Consider the following 19,943-nt stretch of genomic DNA (forward strand, 5'->3'; position numbering starts at 1 on the left):
TTATCACCTGATCTCTGGAGACAGAATGAGCATGGCAGTGTTGAAATGTTGAATGACCTGCTGACCAAATAAAGAGTTATCTGTGTGTGTTTGAGACGATGAGAATCTTAACCCTTGTTGTGTGCACTCTCAGCTCCTGTGAGGAGGTTTAAATGTTGCCTCTGTTTGACTTATGAAGCTGAGACAGCTGCAGAGAAGCCTGATAATCTCTCTGGAGTTATTTTCCTGTCAGCTCAGAGAAGTTTTCATATGAAGAGATAGACAGCTCAGACGTTTTTCCATGCTATAAGATTCATTGTGAGTTTTGTGTTCAACATGTAGGATAAATACAGATCAGATATTTTATTGTGAAACACTTTTCCACACGTGAAGAAACGCTCTCACATTTCTGACTCCTGATAAGAAAGTTCTTGTTGACAGATTTCACACTCAGTGCTTTTTGTTCTGCAGCATTGAAGGGGACTTTAGTCTCAACCCTAGAACACTATCACTACAATGATTAACACCATCACTAACACTGGCTGTTTTTTACTCAATGTAATGCACCCAATACAAAGTTCATGTCATCAATACATGACAAACTAGAGTAGTGCTCTTTTATTTTAAACTGTGTCTAACTAAATGAAAAAAATGTATCATGGGGGGACTTTATAAAAATGCTCCACAATTACTGAAAATTTGGAATTTGGGACCAAAGATTTCGATGAATGATGAATCTGGAAACTTGGTGTTGGATTCATCCATTCCTGAGACATTGAGACTTCCTTAGTGAAGGCACAGACTCCCTGACACACAAACAGCTTCAGGAGAGAGAAACATAAAGGGTTAAAATCACCCGAACACATGCCTGTAGGAGAAAGCAGGTTTTGGAGGAGGGGAACACCCACGCCTTCAAACACTTCAAACACTTCAAACACTTTAAACACGTCAAAGACGATGCTGAAGCTACCCAGGGTCCCAGGACACTCAGACAAACACTACATCATGAAAATCATGTACATGTTTGATTGGGTGAAAATCACACAGCGATAGAGTTCTAGGGTTAATTTCAGAACACTGGTGTTGCATCTGAATCAGAATCAGAATTTCCAACATGGCGTCCATGTTTTGTTTACCTGTCTCTTCCTGGTTGCCGTGATACCTGAGTCACTCAGCAGAGACGGTCAGGATGCAGGATGTCTCACTCCTCAGCAACTCAGGAGATTATATTATGTCAGAGTATGAAATTCATCTTCAGCTCATGTTGTCATCGACTGTGTCCGTATGAATATTTGCACCTCCAGTTAGAGCTGGGCGATACGGCCTGAGAAGAAAATCCCTGATTTATTTTACAAAAAACTCAATTTATAATTTTAATTGATTTTATGTTTTTCTCCTGAAAAAAAGGAGAAAAAAGAAAACTGCAAATGACTCACAACAAGTTTTAATTTAATTTTAATTTAATTTTAAACTGAACTTCCCCTTAAAGGTACAGTTTGCAGTACGTAGTGACAGAACAGACCTGTAGGAATGGGAAACAATATTAGATATTATCAATATTAGAATAAAGAGCAGCGGAGGAGGTTACTGAGAAAATCTAGATTTCCTTTTTTTTTAAATGGCCTGAAACCAAAAATGTGAATTAATAGATGAAATGGATTTATCGTACAGCTCTACCTCCAGTAAAGAACAAACTCAGCTGAGAGATGAATCACCTCACTTTGTCTGCAGGGGGCGCCAAAAGGGACACAAAATCAGAAGTTCCTTACAAAAAATAATCCTTTGACTTGTTTTTATTGATTAATGGAGGATTTTATTTCTATCTTCTTCTTATTGAATTCTCATTTGTTGTTATTGAGTGTTTTAGTGCCGAGCTCTTTGTCACTCTGTTCGTTGTCTCTCGTCCTCCGCTGTTTGTTAAAAATAAATCTACACACACACACACACACACACACACACACACACACACACACACACACACACACAAATGAAGTAACTTTGAACCTTTCTCACAGAGCATTAAGACAAAACCTGAAGGTTCCTCAAATTAAATCTGATCTGTTCGTTGTTTGTTCATGTTTAATTTGTCTTTTATTGTAAACTGTTTCACTGTAAACAAGAATTTGTTCTTAATGACCGACCTGGTTAAATAAAGGTTAAATTAATAAAATAAAATCACACACCTGATCATCTTTAGCAGATTAGTTTTCTGGAACTGTAACACACACGTGGAAAATGTTCCAGAAAATGTAACGATGATCATTTTAATATCACTGAGACAATTTCAATCTCATTGATTTATTTAATATTTAATTAGATTTGTTTTATAGTTCTTATTTTTTATTTTCCCTCTTGTTGTGATTTTTGTCACATTCATCTTTAAGAGTTTATTTGAGTCATGTTGTCGTCCTTCTCCTCTACACTGTCCTGATGATAACTTGATTCCTGACTCCTCTGTTGTTCTCTTTTCATCTCCCCCAGAGTAAATTAGGTTTTTTAAAAACTTTGCTTTTCTATGATTTTATAAAAAACAGTATTTAATGTATTTATTTGATTTGCTCCTGTCTTTGTTCTGTAGCATCTCAGGAGTTTTATTTCCCTTTAATTCACTCCTTCATGATAAAACATGCATGTGAACTAAAAACCGTGTGTGTGTGTGTGTGTGTGTGTGTGTGTGTGCGTGTGTGTGTGTGTGTGTGTGCGCCCTCTTCAGGCTTGACGGATGAGAAAGTGAAGGCCTACCTCTCGCTGCACCCTCAGATGCTGGATGACTTTGTGTTGGAGAGCGTGAGTGCAGAGACGTTGGACAGATGGCTGAAGAGGAAGACCAGCAGCAGGCCTGCAGGTAGACCCTCTCCCACACACACACACACACACACACATGCACACATGCAGTGCAGCTCTCTGGATCACTGTGACATTATGATTGGATCAGTGGATTTCAGTATATTGATGCAGGGTTGTAGTTTCTGTGATATTTAGCTTTGGTTAGATGTTTGTTCTTTTTAGCTCTCATAATCCCGTATTGGTTCCCGACTGGGCGACCACAAATACCGGCTGCACTGAGTATCTGCAGCCACGTCAACTGTTGCTTTTATTGCTCTACAAACCTAAAACCTTTCCTCCTGAAGAGCGGGGGATCAGCAGAGCGGGGGATCAGCAGGGCGGGGGATCAGCAGAGCGGGGGATCAGCAGAGCGGGGGATCAGCAGAGCGGGGGATCAGCAGAGCAGAGGCAGGCGGCAGGTTGGATTTATTACCCCGGTGGTTTGCAGAACAAATCCCTCACCTTCACATGTGTCTCCTTTAATCGTCAGTGTGTGTGATGGACAGAAGAAAGGCAGAGAGAGAGCGGGCCTGTTGAGTGTTTACGGGTCATTAGATGTGTTTGAGCGGGCCGGGTTGAGTCTGTGCAGCGCGCTCCACACACAGCGGACTGTTTCTCAGACCAACCGCATCCATCAAGGGCCCACAGAGCTGGCACTCGGCCCAGCCGCGCTGCTGACGTCAGAGGCGACCTCCAGAGACATGCAGCCGGCTGAAGGGGGGCCCAGGGGAGGGGCAGGGATGGCGGTGGTGGTGGTGGTGGTGGTGGAGGGGGGTTGTGCTGGCTCAGGGTGTGGGTGTGTTGAACTGAAGGGGGGGGGGAAGCTGGCGGAGGATGGTTTTGTCACATTTTGGAGCTGCTTTCAACATGAGGTCTGCAGACTGTTGTGCACGCAGAGACACTGAGTTCTCCTCCCTGAGCCTGCATTTGAAACCCGTACACAGAGTCCAGTACACACACAGTGTGTGCGTGCATGAGTGTGTTTATGTTGACAGGTATCAAACAGAGGCCCTCATGGTAATCATTCTTACTGGCGCCAAGTAGGGCCAACTTATTTCATTCATGGAGTTCTGGGCGGTGCAGATGAAGCCTGTGGAAAGCTGAATGATGATTCATAAATGTCACTGCAGAGCGGGGAGGAGGAAGACTGTCAGCTCATCTTTCACTTATCATGTGAGCAATGAAACTGTGTTCCCTCAGTGCAGAGGTCTGCGTAGGAGCAGGGATGGATCTGTGACTGTTGCAGCAACTTAAAGAAATAGATTTGGTTATAGTTATAAGTTTATAGTTCATTGATTTAAGATTCATAAGAAGCATTTTGTGGATGTCAGGAAGTCTATCTTGTCTAAGCTGAGTCTATCTTTGCTTATTTTAACTCACTTTAACCTAATCTTATTTTTAACATGTTTCTAATGTTCCTTTTCTTTTCTGTTTGATTATATTTGTCATTTTAATTGTGTTCTTTAATGCCTGTCTGAATGTTTCCAATGCTGTTAATGTTTTAATGTAAATCACATTGAGTTCCCTCCTGTATGAAATGCTCTATACAAATAAAGTTGCCTTGCCTTTGGTGAGCCTCTGAGGTAGTGTTAGTTTCTTAAAGGAGTCAGTCTGGTTCCTGGTTCAGCTCAGGTTAAAGCAGGTGTCCCATGTAGGCTACATGTTGTCCCCCGCTCTCTACTCCCCACATCTCTCGTCTCTCTTCAGCTGCATGAAGTTGAAAAAGCTCCAAAAAGTAAATCTAAAATGTTGCTCCAGTCCTTTCTTTTAATGCATTCATTGATTTCCAGTTCCTCTAAGAGACTCTGAACCAGAAGTTATCAATGTGCAGAAACACTGAAGCTCTGATTGATGTGAACGTCTGCACTGCATTAGCTCACAGCCATAAAAGAACTGTGCCAAAAGACCAAGCAGACATGAGCGTTCATTATGATGGACAACATGTCTGAGCCAGTGTCACGTTACAAGTCGATTCTTATGTTGCCTGGAAATGTACACTGACGGCTCACTGCAACTGTCTTAAGTGCAATAACAAGGAGAGTAAAGTGCTCAGCGTTCAAACTGTCTCAGTGATCCCCTGACGGGTATCAGGAAGAGGGAACACGGTGCAGGAGGAGATAACACGGTGCAGGAGGTGCAGGAGAGGGGAACACGGTGCAGGAGGAGGGAACACGGTGCAGGAGGAGGAGGGAACACGGTGCAGGAGAGGGGAACACGGTGCAGGAGAAGGGAACACGGTGCAGGAGGTGCAGGAGGAGGGAACACGCTGCAGGAGAAGGGAACACGGTGCAGGAGGAGGGAACACGGCGCAGGAGGAGGGAACACGGCGCAGGAGGAGGGTACACGGCGCAGGACGAGGGAACACGGTGCAGGAGGAGGAGGGAACACGGCGCAGGAGGAGGGAACACGGTGCATGAGGAGGAGGGAACACGGCGCAGGAGGAGGGAACACGGTGCATGAGGAGGAGGGAACACGGCGCAGGAGGAGGGAACACGGCGCAGGACGAGGGAACACGGTGCAGGACGAGGGAACACGGTGCAGGACGAGGGAACACGGCGCAGGAGGAGGGAACAAGGTGCATGAGGAGGAGGGAACACGGCGCAGGAGGAGGGAACACGGCGCAGGACGAGGGAACACGGTGCAGGACGAGGGAACACGGTGCAGGACGAGGGAACACGGTGCAGGACGAGGGAACACGGCGCAGGACGAGGGAACACGGTGCAGGACGAGGGAACACGGTGCAGGACGAGGGAACACGGTGCAGGACGAGGGAACACGGCGCAGGACGAGGGAACACGGTGCAGGAGGAGGGAACATGGTGCAGGAGGAGTGAACTAGGGAGCTATTCAGACCAAAAACATTTTTTGCACCAGGCTGTAAACTTGTTTAATTCTGCTGTAAAGATTACTTCTTTCAATGGGTGTGTATGTGGTTTCCTGTGCTCCCAGAGCCAGCCTCAAGTGGCCACTGAAGGAACTGCAGTTTTAAGCACTTCTGCATTGGCTTCTCTTCTCAGACTTTGCTCTTTCTCCCTCGCTCTAGCTGTTAAAGTGGTTAAAGTGGTTAAAATGGTTAAAATGGTTAAAATGGGGCAGAGTTTACACAGTATGTTGAATAAAAAAAAGCCAGCTGACAACAATGACCATAACTTCCCACGCAGCTCTGACCATGATGGAGAATGTCACCAAATTGCTTTGAACATTTATTGTGTCGTGACCATCCCACACTCACAGACAGCTTGCTGATCCAATTAGATTCAAACTTTATTACAGACTCCAGAGGAAGACAGGAAGTAAACTGAAGTTACTGACAAACAGAAGAAGAACAAGACGTGCTTTAAAATACAGAATATATTTAACAGTGTCACACAGAGAGGGAGCTGTGTCAGTGTCTCCACAGCTGCTTTATTAGTGTACTGAGCTACATCCAGAAGAACCAAAGCTTGTGAAAAAGATGTAGAGTCACATTTTGAAGCTAAAGCTGCTGTGAGAGAGAGAGAGAGAGAGAGAGAGAGAGAGAGAGAGAGAGAGAGAGAGAGAGAGAGAGAGAGAGAGAGAGAGAGAGAGAGAGAGAGAGAGAGAGAGAGAGAGAGAGAGAGAGAGAGAGAGAGAGAGAGAGAGAGAGAGAGAGAGGTGTGGTCGAGTGACATAGAGATACAGTGAAGTGAGCGAGCACTGATCAGTGTTATGGCTTCTTTTCTTTGACTTCCTGAACATGCATTGTTTGCAGTGTGGTAATAAAACACAACATATGATAGATACCTAACTGTGTGTGCTCAGGAGTTTGAGTTTTGTCCCCCTGGTATCCACACAGGTATCAATACGCTTTGATTTTTACAAGTATGATATCAGAGTTTAACATCCTGGTATCATGACAGCTCTAGTGTGCAGTATTCAGAGTAGTCTCATTGAGTCGGTCCTACCTGAGTGGTACAAAGAGGAATACAGTTCAATTATTCAACACCATAAATAGTTTTCTGTCTCTCGGGCTGTGCGACCGGATTCAGAGGAAAGCATCAGTCATCAAACTGACAGCTCTTTTGTTCTGCCACATGTGACTCCCTGCATCGATCTTTACATTACATCAATGATATCACTCTCCCTGTGTTAGATAGCTGTAAGCAGACACTTGCTCTCTGCATCTCCATTCCTCTGGCACCCGGAGAACAAGCTCAGCGCTGGGATGACGGTCACAAACAGACCTCCACATGTCTCTGCTCTTTTCAAAGAATCCATCCTTCTTTATGTTTAAAGAGGTTAATGTATTCCAAAGATGCATCCTCTCTTTCTGCAGGGACACTTTTTCAAGATGACATTGATTTTATATTTGGTGAGCGTGGCTGCAGCAGCAGGTCCTGTCATCATGTGATCGTCACTGAGATAGCCACAGCTTCCTGGAAGCAGTCCCTGCAGCCAGTCCCGTTCTCACTTATCATGTGATGGACTACATTGGATTACATAAATCAGCTTCTCTGTGCACATGCACGCAAGAGTGTGTGTGTGTGTGTGTGTGTGTGTGTGTGTGTGTGTGTGTGTGTGTGTGTGTGTGTGTGTGTGTGTGTGTGTGTGTGTGTGTGTGTGTGTGTGTGTGTGTGTGTGTGTTGTTGTGTTGAATCTGTTGCTTTGTTTTCCTGTATTGTCTTTGTTTATTGCTTCATATTGTTGTGTTTAAGTTTCAAGTTTAGGCTGCAGCTTTAAAAGAAGCAAACAGTGTGAAATCTCAGCGTTACAGAGCAGATCAGACATTACATAATGAGCCTTTATTTACAGAGTGCTTTCAGTAATAAGTGTCCTCATAAAGACAGCTAAATAAAGCATGATCTTATGAAATCCTCAGGTTTTAAATGATGGTAAATATTAAAACAGCTTAGGAGTTAAATAAAAGAATGAAGTAACAACAGTCATAAGATAATCAGGACAGACTCCTGGATGAAAGTCTGTGTTTAGATGACTATAAAGATGTAGAGCATCCTGTTACTGAACAATGTGAGCAGAACACAATTTCCCACAATCCATGGGGGTGTCATTTGATTATCACACCTCCCCGTCCCCGTCCCACTGGCCATGTTTACTTCACACCACACGCTGTCATGAGGTAATTAATAAATCCCAAACCCTCTGCTGTGTCTACGCAGAGACCTCTCATGACTCCTCTGAGCCTTCTGCTATATACGCACATTCACACACACACACACACATACACACACACACACACACACACACACACACACACACACACACACACACACACACACACACACACACACACTCTTTATTATATCAAAACCTTTAAACACTTCAGAAAGAATTCATTCTCCATAGTTCTTCTTTATCTTTTTTTATCTTTATCATTCAATTTATGAAATTTGATCTTCCAGTTGGACGTCTTTTCCTCCCTCTGTCTCCCTCTGTTCATCCTTTCATTGTGTTGCACATAAACACAGATTATATTGAAGTGTAACACCTCCTGTGCAGGATACCATCAGTAATCAGGGCTGACCCCCTGACTGTAACAGCTCAGGTGTCAAAAAGTGTATTTTATAGAATAAGCCAGCAGGGGGGGGGGGGGACTCTCTTAGTACTTTAAGCTGAACTTGAAGTTCTGACTCATCTAGAGTTAAGAACACAGACAACACTGAACATCATTTATTGAACACGGTTAACCACAGACTGTATAAATATGGACGTAGTCTCCATGACGTCACCCGTCTGTTCCTGAGCGCTGCTTTGAAGTCAATCGGCGGCGGCAGCCATATTGGAAATGCAGAACTCAACCAGGCAGAGTGTGACGTAAAGGGGCGGAGTTGAGCCTCCTAGCCAACAGCTATGTGTTCCTGACCGGGGGTCAAGTCAGTCATGTCCTTATTTGGGCAAAAACTCTTAATCTTAATGTCTTCTGAACCGTCACCACCAGTGTGTGCCGATACAGAAATGATCTGTCCAGACTCCACTGGTCTTTTGATCCAGGCTGTAAACATGTTTATTAATGCTGCAGAGATCCTCTTTCTCCCATTCATGTCTATGTGGTTTCTGGTGTTTCTGCAGCCAGCCTCTAGTGGATTCTCCATGTATTGCAGTTTATTATTATCTTTATTTAAAGCTGCTGTGAGGAACTTTTGTTTTGTATCGATTCTGGCGCCCCCTTGTGAACAAAGTGATACCTCTTATCTCTTGTCCTATACATGCAAAAGTAGTGTTTTCAACAAAAACCTCATCCTGTTGTCTTTTAACAGTCAACTTTATCAGGCAATGTGATTCTTTTTCATGAAACATTAAAATAAAGGCTGTTTCTGAAGCAAGATGTCCATGACATGTCTGGCACCTACCCCCTCGGGACGGTTTCAGGCATTAAAAATGACAACAGAGAAGGTGTCAGTGTTGCTGCTGATGGACTTGTTTGCTATTCAAGGTCATAAAGAGGCATCAGTATCATTTTCAGACTGCTTCTCAGCCAGTTCAAAACTCCTCACAGGGCCTTTAAACTTGAAAATCATTGAGAGCAAGTCCTCATTTACAATGAAGACGAGCTTATAAAAGAAACATTAAAATGCATGACAAGCAAATAAAAGATGTAACCCTAAAATAATGATGATCAGTTAAAAACAGACAACAGTTAAAAAGTAATGTTACACAAAGTCAGTTAAAACAGGAACAATCAGAGGTTAAACATTTTAAAACGGATGATTTAAAATGACTAAAAGAAACCAGGGCATTTATTTTTAAAGTGTTTTGCAGGGAGTTCCATGCAGATGGTGCAAATACACAAAAGGCAGATTTTCCCAGCTCAGAATGAACTCTGGGAACCTGGAGAGTGAGCCAATCAGTTGATCTGGTGTGTTTTGCTCCAGAGGATCAAACTAGCATCAAAGATAAATATGATGCTAACATCCCAATAAGAGCTTTATAAATAAACAGGTAAAAATGAAAATCATGTCTTTCTGCCAGAGAAGACCCTCCCACCTTTTTGTAAAGTATGCAATGATGAGTGCTGTAACTATCCCCAGTAATGAAACGCAGGGCAGAGTGAAATACAGCATCAAGTGGCTTTAATGTAGAGGCTGAAGCATGCCTGTACAATATGTCATAAACAAGTTGCCTCTCTCAGAGTTTTCCTGCAGTGGAGAGGAAGGCAGGAAAAAGCCAATCTTTTGTCAAAGTCTACTTGACAAATTTAAAATATGACTTTTAAAAGTTACTTTCTCGTCAATCCAGATGCCGAGATATTTATAACACTTCCACATGGGCTTCATCGTTTGAGACCGGAGGTTGCCGCTTGGGCTAAACACAGGATCACAGAGTCTGTCAAACTGATCTGCTGAGGGGTCCGGATTTGGCCTAGTGGCTAAATCACGTGCCCATGAAGCGGTTGGCCTGGGTTTGATTCCAGCCTGTGGCTCCCCCTCCTGCATGTCACTCCCCCCTCTCTCTCCCTGCTTCCAGCTCTATCCTCCTTCTTCCCATGTCTAATAAAGGTATAAAAGCCCCAAAAATAAAACTGAAATAGAAACTGGTTTGCTTTTCCAGTTCTTCTGGCCGGGGCTCCAGAGGGCAACAGCTTGGCCCGGCTCTAAAGCAGCTGACACTGTTCCTCAGATTCGTTTGGAGTCACAAGCTGACAAAGATGTGCTTGTGAAGCAAAACCTCAGAGATCCAGTGTGATAATAGAGCTGCCTCACCTGCAGGGCTTTCCATCATCTGAGAGGAGGCTTTCAAAATACTGGGAAAACACATTTTAGATTTGGATTATACCCCGAACAAGAAGAGGCTGTTCGTCTCACTTAATGAAACTAGGAACATTTTTATGTTTATAACTTCCCAAGATGTAGAAAAACAACTTGATCATGAAGTCATGGTTTCTGTGTTACTGGACAAATTAATTCAATCTCTACTTTGACTTTAAGGATTGATTCCACCTCTGTGGACAAAGCTATATGTCATGTGTGTTATTATTCCTGCACATGTAAACATATATAAACCACATTTCATACACTGATGCATTTTACAGAGTAATAAAAACACTGTGTGTGAAGTGTTCCATAAAAACCCTCCATACTGCTTTCTTCTTGCAAACCAACCAACGACTTACTGAGCAGAATATAAACAAAGGCTTCTTCAGCCTGCAAGCTTTTTATCCTGATGCCATTAAATAACATTACCTACTGTATTAACAGCCAATATTGCACCTGTCATACAGAAGCATCATTATTAATCTCAAAGTGTTTCATAACATTTAAAAACTCCTTACAGTTTATTACAGATTGACAGTTCCACGTTAGAGCTCAGTGTGCAGGTAAACAGGGAGCTGCAGGTCTTCTGCAGGTCTGCTGCAGGTCTTCTGCATGTCTTCTGCAGGTCTTCTGCATGTCTTCTGCAGGTCTTCTGCATGTCTTCTGCAGGTCTTCTGCAGGTCTTCTGCATGACTTCTGCGTGTCTGCTGCAGGTCTTCTGCAGGTCTTCTGCAGGTCTGCTGCAGGTCTTCTGCATGACTTCTGCAGGTCTTCTGCAGGTCTTCTGCATGACTTCTGCGTGTCTGCTGCATGTCTTCTGCAGGTCTTCTGCATGTCTTCTGCATGACTTCTGCGTGTCTGCTGCAGGTCTTCTGCAGGTCTTCTGCAGGTCTGCTGCAGGTCTTCTGCATGACTTCTGCAGGTCTTCTGCAGGTCTTCTGCATGACTTCTGCGTGTCTGCTGCATGTCTTCTGCAGGTCTTCTGCATGTCTTCTGCATGACTTCTGCGAGTCTGCTGCAGGTCTTCTGCGTGTCTGCTGCAGGTCTTCTGCAGGTCTTCTGCAGGTCTTCTGCAGGTCTTCTGCATGACTTCTGCGTGTCTGCTGCATGTCTTCTGCAGGTCTTCTGCATGTCTTCTGCATGACTTCTGCGAGTCTGCTGCAGGTCTTCTGCGTGTCTGCTGCAGGTCTTCTGCAGGTCTTCTGCAGGTCTTCTGCAGGTCTTCTGCATGACTTCTGCGTGTCTGCTGCATGTCTTCTGCATGACTTCTGCGAGTCTGCTGCAGGTCTTCTGCATGACTTCTGCGAGTCTGCTGCAGGTCTGCTGCAGGTCTTCTGCATGACTTCTGCGTGTCTGCTGCAGGTCTGCTGCAGGTCTTCTGCAGGTCTTCTGCAGGTCTTCTGCAGGTCTGCTGCAGGTCTTCTGCAGGTCTTCTGCATGTCTTCTGCAGGTCTTCTGCATGACTTCTGCGTGTCTGCTGCAGGTCTTCTGCATGTCTTCTGCAGGTCTTCTGCAGGGCGAGCGTTACGTGTACACATGTTGACCGCTGAGTCACTGCCAGCTGAGCGTCCCGTGTGCATATCTGTGGCTGCAGATCAATAAAGCACCCATCGTGTATTAAGCACATTAGAGAGCCAGCTGACTGAGGGTGTTTCATGCCGTGGAAGGCGTCCGCCTCGGGCTGCAGGGAGACGGTTTCATAAAGCTGCATGTATACGACACAGATTATATTTATGAGCTGAGGGATTAGAGACCGCTGAGTATCGATATGTGAAGACTACTAAACCTTAATGGATTCTACTGCGTAAAGAAAACGATGTTCTTCTGCACATCATCGCCTGAACTGTGTCTGCTCGACTCCTCACTGTCCAGTCTGAGACGAACCTTCTGACATCAGACTTCAAACTCGTCCAGAAATCTGCAACCACTCACGATGCTTTGATTCTTTATTTCTGCCACATTAATGACTCAACACTGACGCAAGGGCCATCATCACACACCACAACATGAATGTGCACGTGTTATATGCACAGATATATACTTGTGTGGTGGAAAAAGGCTTTCAACAACTTGCTGTCATTGGATCGGGTTCAGCTCTAGGTTCGGTCGACCCCGTGTCCTCCCTCTCTCGTCTTTGTCCTGGTGAATCTTTACCAACAAGGTGCTCCTGGTCTTGGATGTTAAAGGTGACATATCATGCAAAATGTTCTTTTTAATGGTTCTCTCCCTGAAATCTGTGTCCCTGTCTACAAACCCCCTGAAAAGTCAAAGACTCCATTCTGCCCCTGTTCTGATTTCTCCACCTTTCTGTAAATGTGTGCTGAAACCAGCCGTTTCAGTTTTCAGTGTTTTTCATACGTCACAACGCCATCCGGTCTGTAACAGGAAGTCAGAGCTCGGAGCTTGTTCAGCCCATAGACTGTATAAAATACAACTCAACCCCTCCTCTGTTTTCATTCCCTGCACACATGTGTGCTAACAAGGAGCTTAGGAGGGAGGCATGCTAGTTGTAGGCTGTCTTAATAAACACAAAGGTCGCTTTGACTCCCCACGTCTGCAGATTTGAAGATCTAGTGGATGATTTTTATTTGTCATGGAAAAGTGCTAGCGCTAGTTAGCATAGCCACATAGCTACATGTTGGTAGCTGTGTACCAAGACACACGTCGACATGCTGACAAATAAAACAACAAGAAACACTAAATCTGTGACCAATGGTTCAGAAAGGTCCTGCTGCAGGCGCCTCTCCGTCAGGATCAGATTCTGGATCAGATTCAGAGGGTTGAAGTAACGCGGGTCTGTGAGCAGCCGTGTATATTCAGCCAACATGTAAACATGCTGGACAGCCGAGGCCACGCCCACTTCTTGAGGGGGCGTGGTCAGAGAGCTCATTCTCATTTAAAGGCACAGACACAGAAAACAGCCTGTTCTGAGCAGGGCTGAAAAAGAGGGGTTTACAGGCAGACCAGAATCTGATTTCAAAGTGTTTTTTTGAGCAATAAACTTTAAAGACATGTTTTGGGGACCTCTTAGACCAAGATATGTTGATGAAAAAGAGCAGAATATGTCACCTTTAAAAAGCCCAGGTGCCCCTCTCAGGAGGGGAGCAGAGCCTGCTGTATGTTGGCCTCTCACTCCTGGATTTGTTAATTTAGTCCCAGTTCATCTTGTTTGATGGTTTCGGTCCTTGTCTGTCAATAACAATAATAAAAGCCTCTTTTGAAATATATTGCTGGCATCCAAGTTAAAATGTGCTTTTATTTTCCATGAAACAATCACATTTTTCAATTCCACATTCATTTTGTTTGCAAACCATCCTGTTCTTCACAGCGTCCCAGCTTCCTTGGGGTAAGGGTTGTATTTTGGGTATATTGGGTTCTGCAAACTCAACACTGGTCTCATGGCAGCTATCGGTCTGTTTACACCAGCAGTAGCATCATGTGCATGCCAAGTATTGACGGCACGCGTGATAAGAATGGCTGTGGGTGCTGAGTGCTGTCCGTGATGGCAGCTTCCGGCTGTTGGAGTTCAGTTCGGGCCGTTGGTGATGTATTTTTGGCAGCGGGTGAGGAGTTTTGGCAGTGAGAGTTCCATAGAGCCATCTTTTAGCTTCAGCTTTTTAATTCTGAACACTTTGAAAGGGTCTCTCCCTGAGCTCTGTTTTTACAAGACAGAGTAACAGACACACAGAGCCGATGCTGCCAACTGAAAGCCGGACGTCCAGCTCTGCACACCTGACAAACATTTGGACTGAGGTTGTTCCGGATCAGGAGCAGTTTGAACAGAGTGATGAGGTTCCTCTGAGAGGTCTGTTCAGCCTCTGCAGGTTTCAGGAGCTGCTCCACGGCCGTGTTTAGTGTTCACTGCTTTAGGTTCTCTCAGAGCATGTCGGCCCTCTCCTCCTGTGTTTACTGAAAGCACAGAGAGTCCCTGAAAATATGGGATGGTATCAGAAAAGGCTACTAGTGTCTGTCTTTGTGCTGACCACATTGCCGTTAACACAGAGACATGCACACACACTTGTATACATCCCTCTATGCCTACAGGGGATAGCTGTATCCTTAGGGCTAGTCCCCCGACACACACCTGATGAAACAGAGATGTTATTGTTGCACAACGTGAAGAGGCAGGCCACATGGTAGATGTATAGATTTATGTTCTGTGTAAAGGACGTAAGAAATACAGCTCAGAGTTACTCCAGTTATCTGGGTCCTGAGGTCAAACAGAAGATCTGAGTCTGATGCTGGACCTGCACCTGCTGCACGTGTGCATGCCTCTGTGTGCATTCTTTAAAGAACTCGTCCAACTTGTTCAACGTATCAGATCTACAGGACACTCACTTTCTGGTCTTTGTGGTTCCCAGACGATGAAGAGAGGATTTATAATATTAAAGGGCCAAAGATGGCTCCTCTGCACCCAGACTAAATCTGTACTCTTGTTTTTAAGAAGGTTCAGGATCTCTTTACCTGTAACTAGGGATGCACTGAGCACATTTTTGTATACACTTTTACCTTTAAAGGGGTCATTTACAAGAAGTCTCTGATCCCGAGGACTCCGACCTGCCGGATCAGAGACGCAGTGGAAGTTAACACATTGACTAGAATAGAAACCTATCAGATCTGGTGCTGTGACGGATCAGAGACACACCGGACATGGATCTGGTGGAATTTGGCAGTAAGGATTTTGGGGTAAGGGCTGCACGGTGGTGCAGTGGGTAGCGCTGTTGCCTCACAGCTAGAAGGTTCCTGGTTCGAATCCCCGGCTGGGCAAGTTCCTTTCTGTGTGGAGTTTGCATGTTCTCCCCGTGGGTTCTCCGGAGTCCAAAATCATGCTCTGATTGATCACTCTAAATTGCCCATAGGTGTGAGTGTGTGCGTGAATGGTTGTCTGTCTCTCTGTGTTAGCCCTGTGATTGGCTGGTGACCTGTCCAGGGTGTACCCTGCCTTCTGCCCGAAGCCAGCTGGGATAGGCTCCAGCCCCCGTGACCCCTAACGGGATAAGCGGTCCAGATAATGGATGGATGGATTTGGGGTAGCCCATGCCAACCGACACGCCCCCGTATGACATGCAAGGGGGGTGTGGGGAGTCTGGGAGATAGGACATGACATTAAAAGCATGCTGTCTTCCTCATGGTGTCTGTGCGACCGTGTCTCAGTGTCAGGCCCCTGTCTGTCAGTGCAGCAGGTAACAGGCCCGCTGTACATGAATAACTTTCCTTCAAAGGTTTGGTGTTGGAATATTCTCCTCCTCAGTAAGTCATCATACAGAAAAGGATTTGTGTTTTTCCTTTTTTGAAGTAGTGTTTGAAGTGCAGCTCTCTGTCGTCTGATTGACGTCACACTCGCCCCGGAGTTCACTCTAAAATAGCTCTCACGGCTAAGTTAGGAAACTCAGAGCATACTGGAGGAATGTTTAAAACAACAAACAATGAAGCTGGCTGTGAGTTCTGTCCTCACACGTACAAAGAGGTTGGTTTCAAAGGAGGACCGGGCTCTCGTCAGCACTTCAGTGTTTCTAAAATCTCCTGGGCTTTTTGCATGGTTTGATCACATGAAGAGTTACCAGAGAGATCTGAGCGCTCACTGTTCTCCTGTGTGTTCAATGAAAAGGAGCTCGGGCTGTGTGAACGGCTTTATTTTCATCCCAGACTACAAGTCCAGAAACTGTTGTGATTGGCTGAGGCTCTCATTATTATCACACTGCAGCGACTGCATCCAAAAACAATAGTCATACGTCTGCTGTCTCTCCAACAGCCTGAAATCACACCAGGAATTTGAACTCCAGGCCACAAAATGTTGCACTTGTCAAGTTGAATTAGTGCCTCAGCTGATTCTGTTTTTAAAACAGGATCATTTAAACAAACGTCTCCCTTCATCAAACACAGGAGAAATACTCTTACTGCTACATCTGTAACTCCTCCTCGTGACTCTCTGAGTCTGTGTGTTGATCCTGCATGGAGGCCATCGTTGGAGGATTCATGATCGGTGGTTTTTATCAGTCTGTTTGTTACAGTCCTGCAGAAAACTCAACAGGATCAGAAAGTTGTGGAGAGAATTTCTTTTATCCGAGGGGACTCAAACCCAGATATTCCTTCACTTTTTAAAACACTTTCCCTTGGTTTGATTTTTAAAAAACATGGCATCTCCTACCATTTTTATGGGGATGAAATCTACCTGCTGCTAAAGAGAAATGATGAGAGCTCCCTTATACCCCGACCAGAGTGCCTGAAGGACATCAAGGCCTGGATGACTAAAACTGAGATAAAACTGAGGTCATGGTGTTTGGACTCAGTCGAGCCAGTGGTGTCTCCTATAGACCTGGGTTCCCTGCAGACTTATGTAAAACCCACTGTCACAAACCTTGGGGTCAAAATGGACGGCGATTTTAAACTTGATAAACAAATAAACTCAGAAGTTAAAACCAGTTATTAAAATTAAAATTAAATTAAATCTGTTGTATCTTTTAATGATTTTGAGCGCTTGATTCATTCTTTTATCTCAACCTGTTTGGACTACTGTAATGACCTTTACCCCGGCATTAACCCCGCCTCCCTCTCTCGCTTACAGGAAGTCCAAAACGCGGCTGCTCGCCTTTTAACAGGAACCCTCAAACATGAGTATATCAGCCCCATCCTCTCCTCCCTCCACATGGCTCCCTGTCCATTTTAGAATTCATGTTAAGATTTGAATGTTTGTTTTTAAGTCACTACATGGTCTGCCACCTCAGTACATCTCTGACCTCATACACATCTACGCCCCCTCCAGAGTACTGAGGTCTGATGATCCGATGCGTCTCGTGGTGACCGAGCTTTTTCAGTGGGAGCTCCTAAACTGTGGAATGAACTCCCCACCCAAGTCAACATGTCCCCCACCCTGGATCCTTTTAAATCACCTCTTAAAACTCACTTTTACTCCCTGGCTTTTAATACAGCATGAGAGTTTATGTTGGTCTCTGTTTGTCCTTTAATGTACTGGATTTCAAATGTTACTATTATTTATTTCTACTGTTGGTATTTGTTGTGCAGCACTTTGGGAACCTTGTTGTTTTTGGATTGGACTGGATTCTGTCTCATTCACCTGAAAGAGTCTGAATCGTCCGTTTCCTGGTTGACGTTGTTTTAATGTTGTGATTTTCTCTTTACAGATGACACGTCAGCTAAAGAAGTCAGCAGGGTGAGTGTCCTCCAGTTCAGATTAAACCTCACACTCACTTAATAGTTTCAAAAACTGTCCATGTTTGACACTTTATCTCCTCACCCCTTAATCTGGTCTTTGAATGTCCCGGTATACTTCATGTTCATCTGCTCGTAGATGTGTATCCTGGGCAGTGGCGCCGTACAGGGGGAAAAGTTAGGATGATTCTAAGGGCCTGTGACTGACAGGGGCCCGAAAATAATTTAGAAAAATCTGAATAATTACTATTTTATTCAGAATAAGGTGATTAAAAAATCGGTCCTGTTGTCTTCATAAAATGTAAATTAGAGATCTTTACTTTATTTGGGCAGATTCATATCCCCCCCCCCCCCCCCCCCCCCCCCCCTAATTAATTAGTATGTAATTATACTGAATGGGTTTCCCCGCCCTCCCTACCAGACTCAGCAGCTGATATATCAGCAGGTACACTGTCTCCCCCTAACTCCCCCCAACCCAATGAACAAGAAGGTGAGCAACGTAGCATGTCAATTAGCATTATTGAAGGGGGTCTGTGGGAATCTCTTGTTTCTCTCTCTATCTGTACTATTACTAAAGCCTCTAAAAACACAGCTAATGCTAAGCTACATAAGCTACAGCCTATAGTCTGTGTGGATGCTGGGCAGGTTGAAGCATTGAGTGATTTAGTCTGTTTTAATGTCACAGAGATTACTCAGATACCTTCCAATCAGAGGTTTTGATGCTGACTGACAGCACTTGCACAGGGTTCTTGTGGCCATTGGTGATGATGGGGCCCACAATGCCTGGCGGTGCCCCTGATCCTGGGAACATCCCATAGTTCCTGTGACTCACTGAACAGAAATGTATTCAGCATCACTGCTTTCACCCAAATCAACTGTAGCTTTTAGAAATGTCCCAATCTTTCTTTTTTTCTTTTCAATCTGAAATCTGAAACAGCAAATTTAAAATGCGCCCCATGTACGGTCCACCACTGTTAAATAATGGACGGTGACATCACCCATCTGTTCCCGAACGCAGTTTCAAAGCCAATCAACGGCGGCGGCCATATTGGTGCAGAACTTAACCAGACAGAGTGTGAGGTAAAGAGGCGGGGCTTGAGCCTCCTAGCCAACAGCTATGTGTTCCCGCCTGTCAGTCAAGTCAGTCATGTCCTTATTTGGGCAAAAACTCATTATCTTAATATCTTCTGAACCGTTGCTAAGAAGACGATTCCTCCCCTCTCCTCCAAAACGACGCCCCCGCTCACATGCACCGCCGCCGAGCGCCGCTGATTCACGACCATATGATGGTGACTGATTCCGAACCGGTCCTCAGCACATGGTTTGTGTTTTCACTAACTCATGTCTCACTCAGCGGTGAGAAAACACCGACACATTCTCATAGTGAAAGTTAAAAACACAAACATGACGCTCTGCAGGAGGCGGGCAGAACAGCAGGAAGGGATCTGATTGGTTTGATGATTTGGCTCCTGATGGCAGGGATTGGTTGGTGTTTTCCCAGGTTTACTCCGGCTGTAGATAGCAGCTTTTCTTACCTCTTCTTTAAGAACACATTATGTATTGATTACCATCAGGACATAAAGATCATTTTAACCAGGAGAACAAAAAGTGGATCTGAATCTGAACACCAACCCCAGATTTAAGATGCATAAAAGAATGTGTTATATTGTTTGTATAGAGGACTGTAGAGGCTACAGTTGTTGCACTGGTTGTAGGATTGACTCCTGGCCCCAACATGAGGTGGTGCATGTGTTTCCTCCTCTCTCTCCCCACATGCATGTCTCTCTCCAGCTGTCCTATCACATAGAGGAAAACAAAGAGGATACCCCCCACCCACCCACCCATTCAAAATAAGCATGTATATCATGTTTATTTCTGATCTTCTAACTGTGCAGAAGCAGCACGAACGTATTCGTGACCATAGAACCTCTTTGGTTTCTAACTCAGAGATCTGAATATTCAGCCATGCTTACGTGTCAGACATTTGCCAGGAAAATTATTTCCATGAGTATTTTCCCTGAGCTCCACACGCATCTTCACACCTTTGTCTTCATGACGCCATCATGTCCTAAGGAGACCAGGTGTCTGCGTCCACAGCGGGGCCCTGGAGCTGGGTGGTAGGGACTTCACACACGTATACACAAAAGGCAAGAAAAACGAGGGCCACTCGACCTCTCAGTGCGTCATCCATACGTCTGTGCAAACAGGATGTGGGAGGATAGAAGGCGTCCCGTGGGGGAGG

General features: G+C 44.8%; 1 protein-coding gene across 1 annotated transcript in view; it reads left to right on the forward strand.

Moving 5' to 3' along the window:
* The window catches only part of pde10a (phosphodiesterase 10A), a 65,339-nt gene that overhangs the window by 21,359 nt on the left and 24,037 nt on the right, over positions 1 to 19,943 (forward strand). Inside the window, exons 2-3 of the mRNA XM_034681102.1 lie at positions 2,693 to 2,824; positions 17,674 to 17,702. Of these exons, the coding sequence (XP_034536993.1) occupies positions 2,693 to 2,824; positions 17,674 to 17,702 (161 nt within the window). The remainder of the gene's footprint in view (positions 1 to 2,692; positions 2,825 to 17,673; positions 17,703 to 19,943) is intronic.

The sequence above is a fragment of the Notolabrus celidotus genome, chromosome 4, assembly GCF_009762535.1.
Source record: "Notolabrus celidotus isolate fNotCel1 chromosome 4, fNotCel1.pri, whole genome shotgun sequence".
Classification (NCBI taxonomy): Eukaryota; Metazoa; Chordata; class Actinopteri; order Labriformes; family Labridae; genus Notolabrus; species Notolabrus celidotus.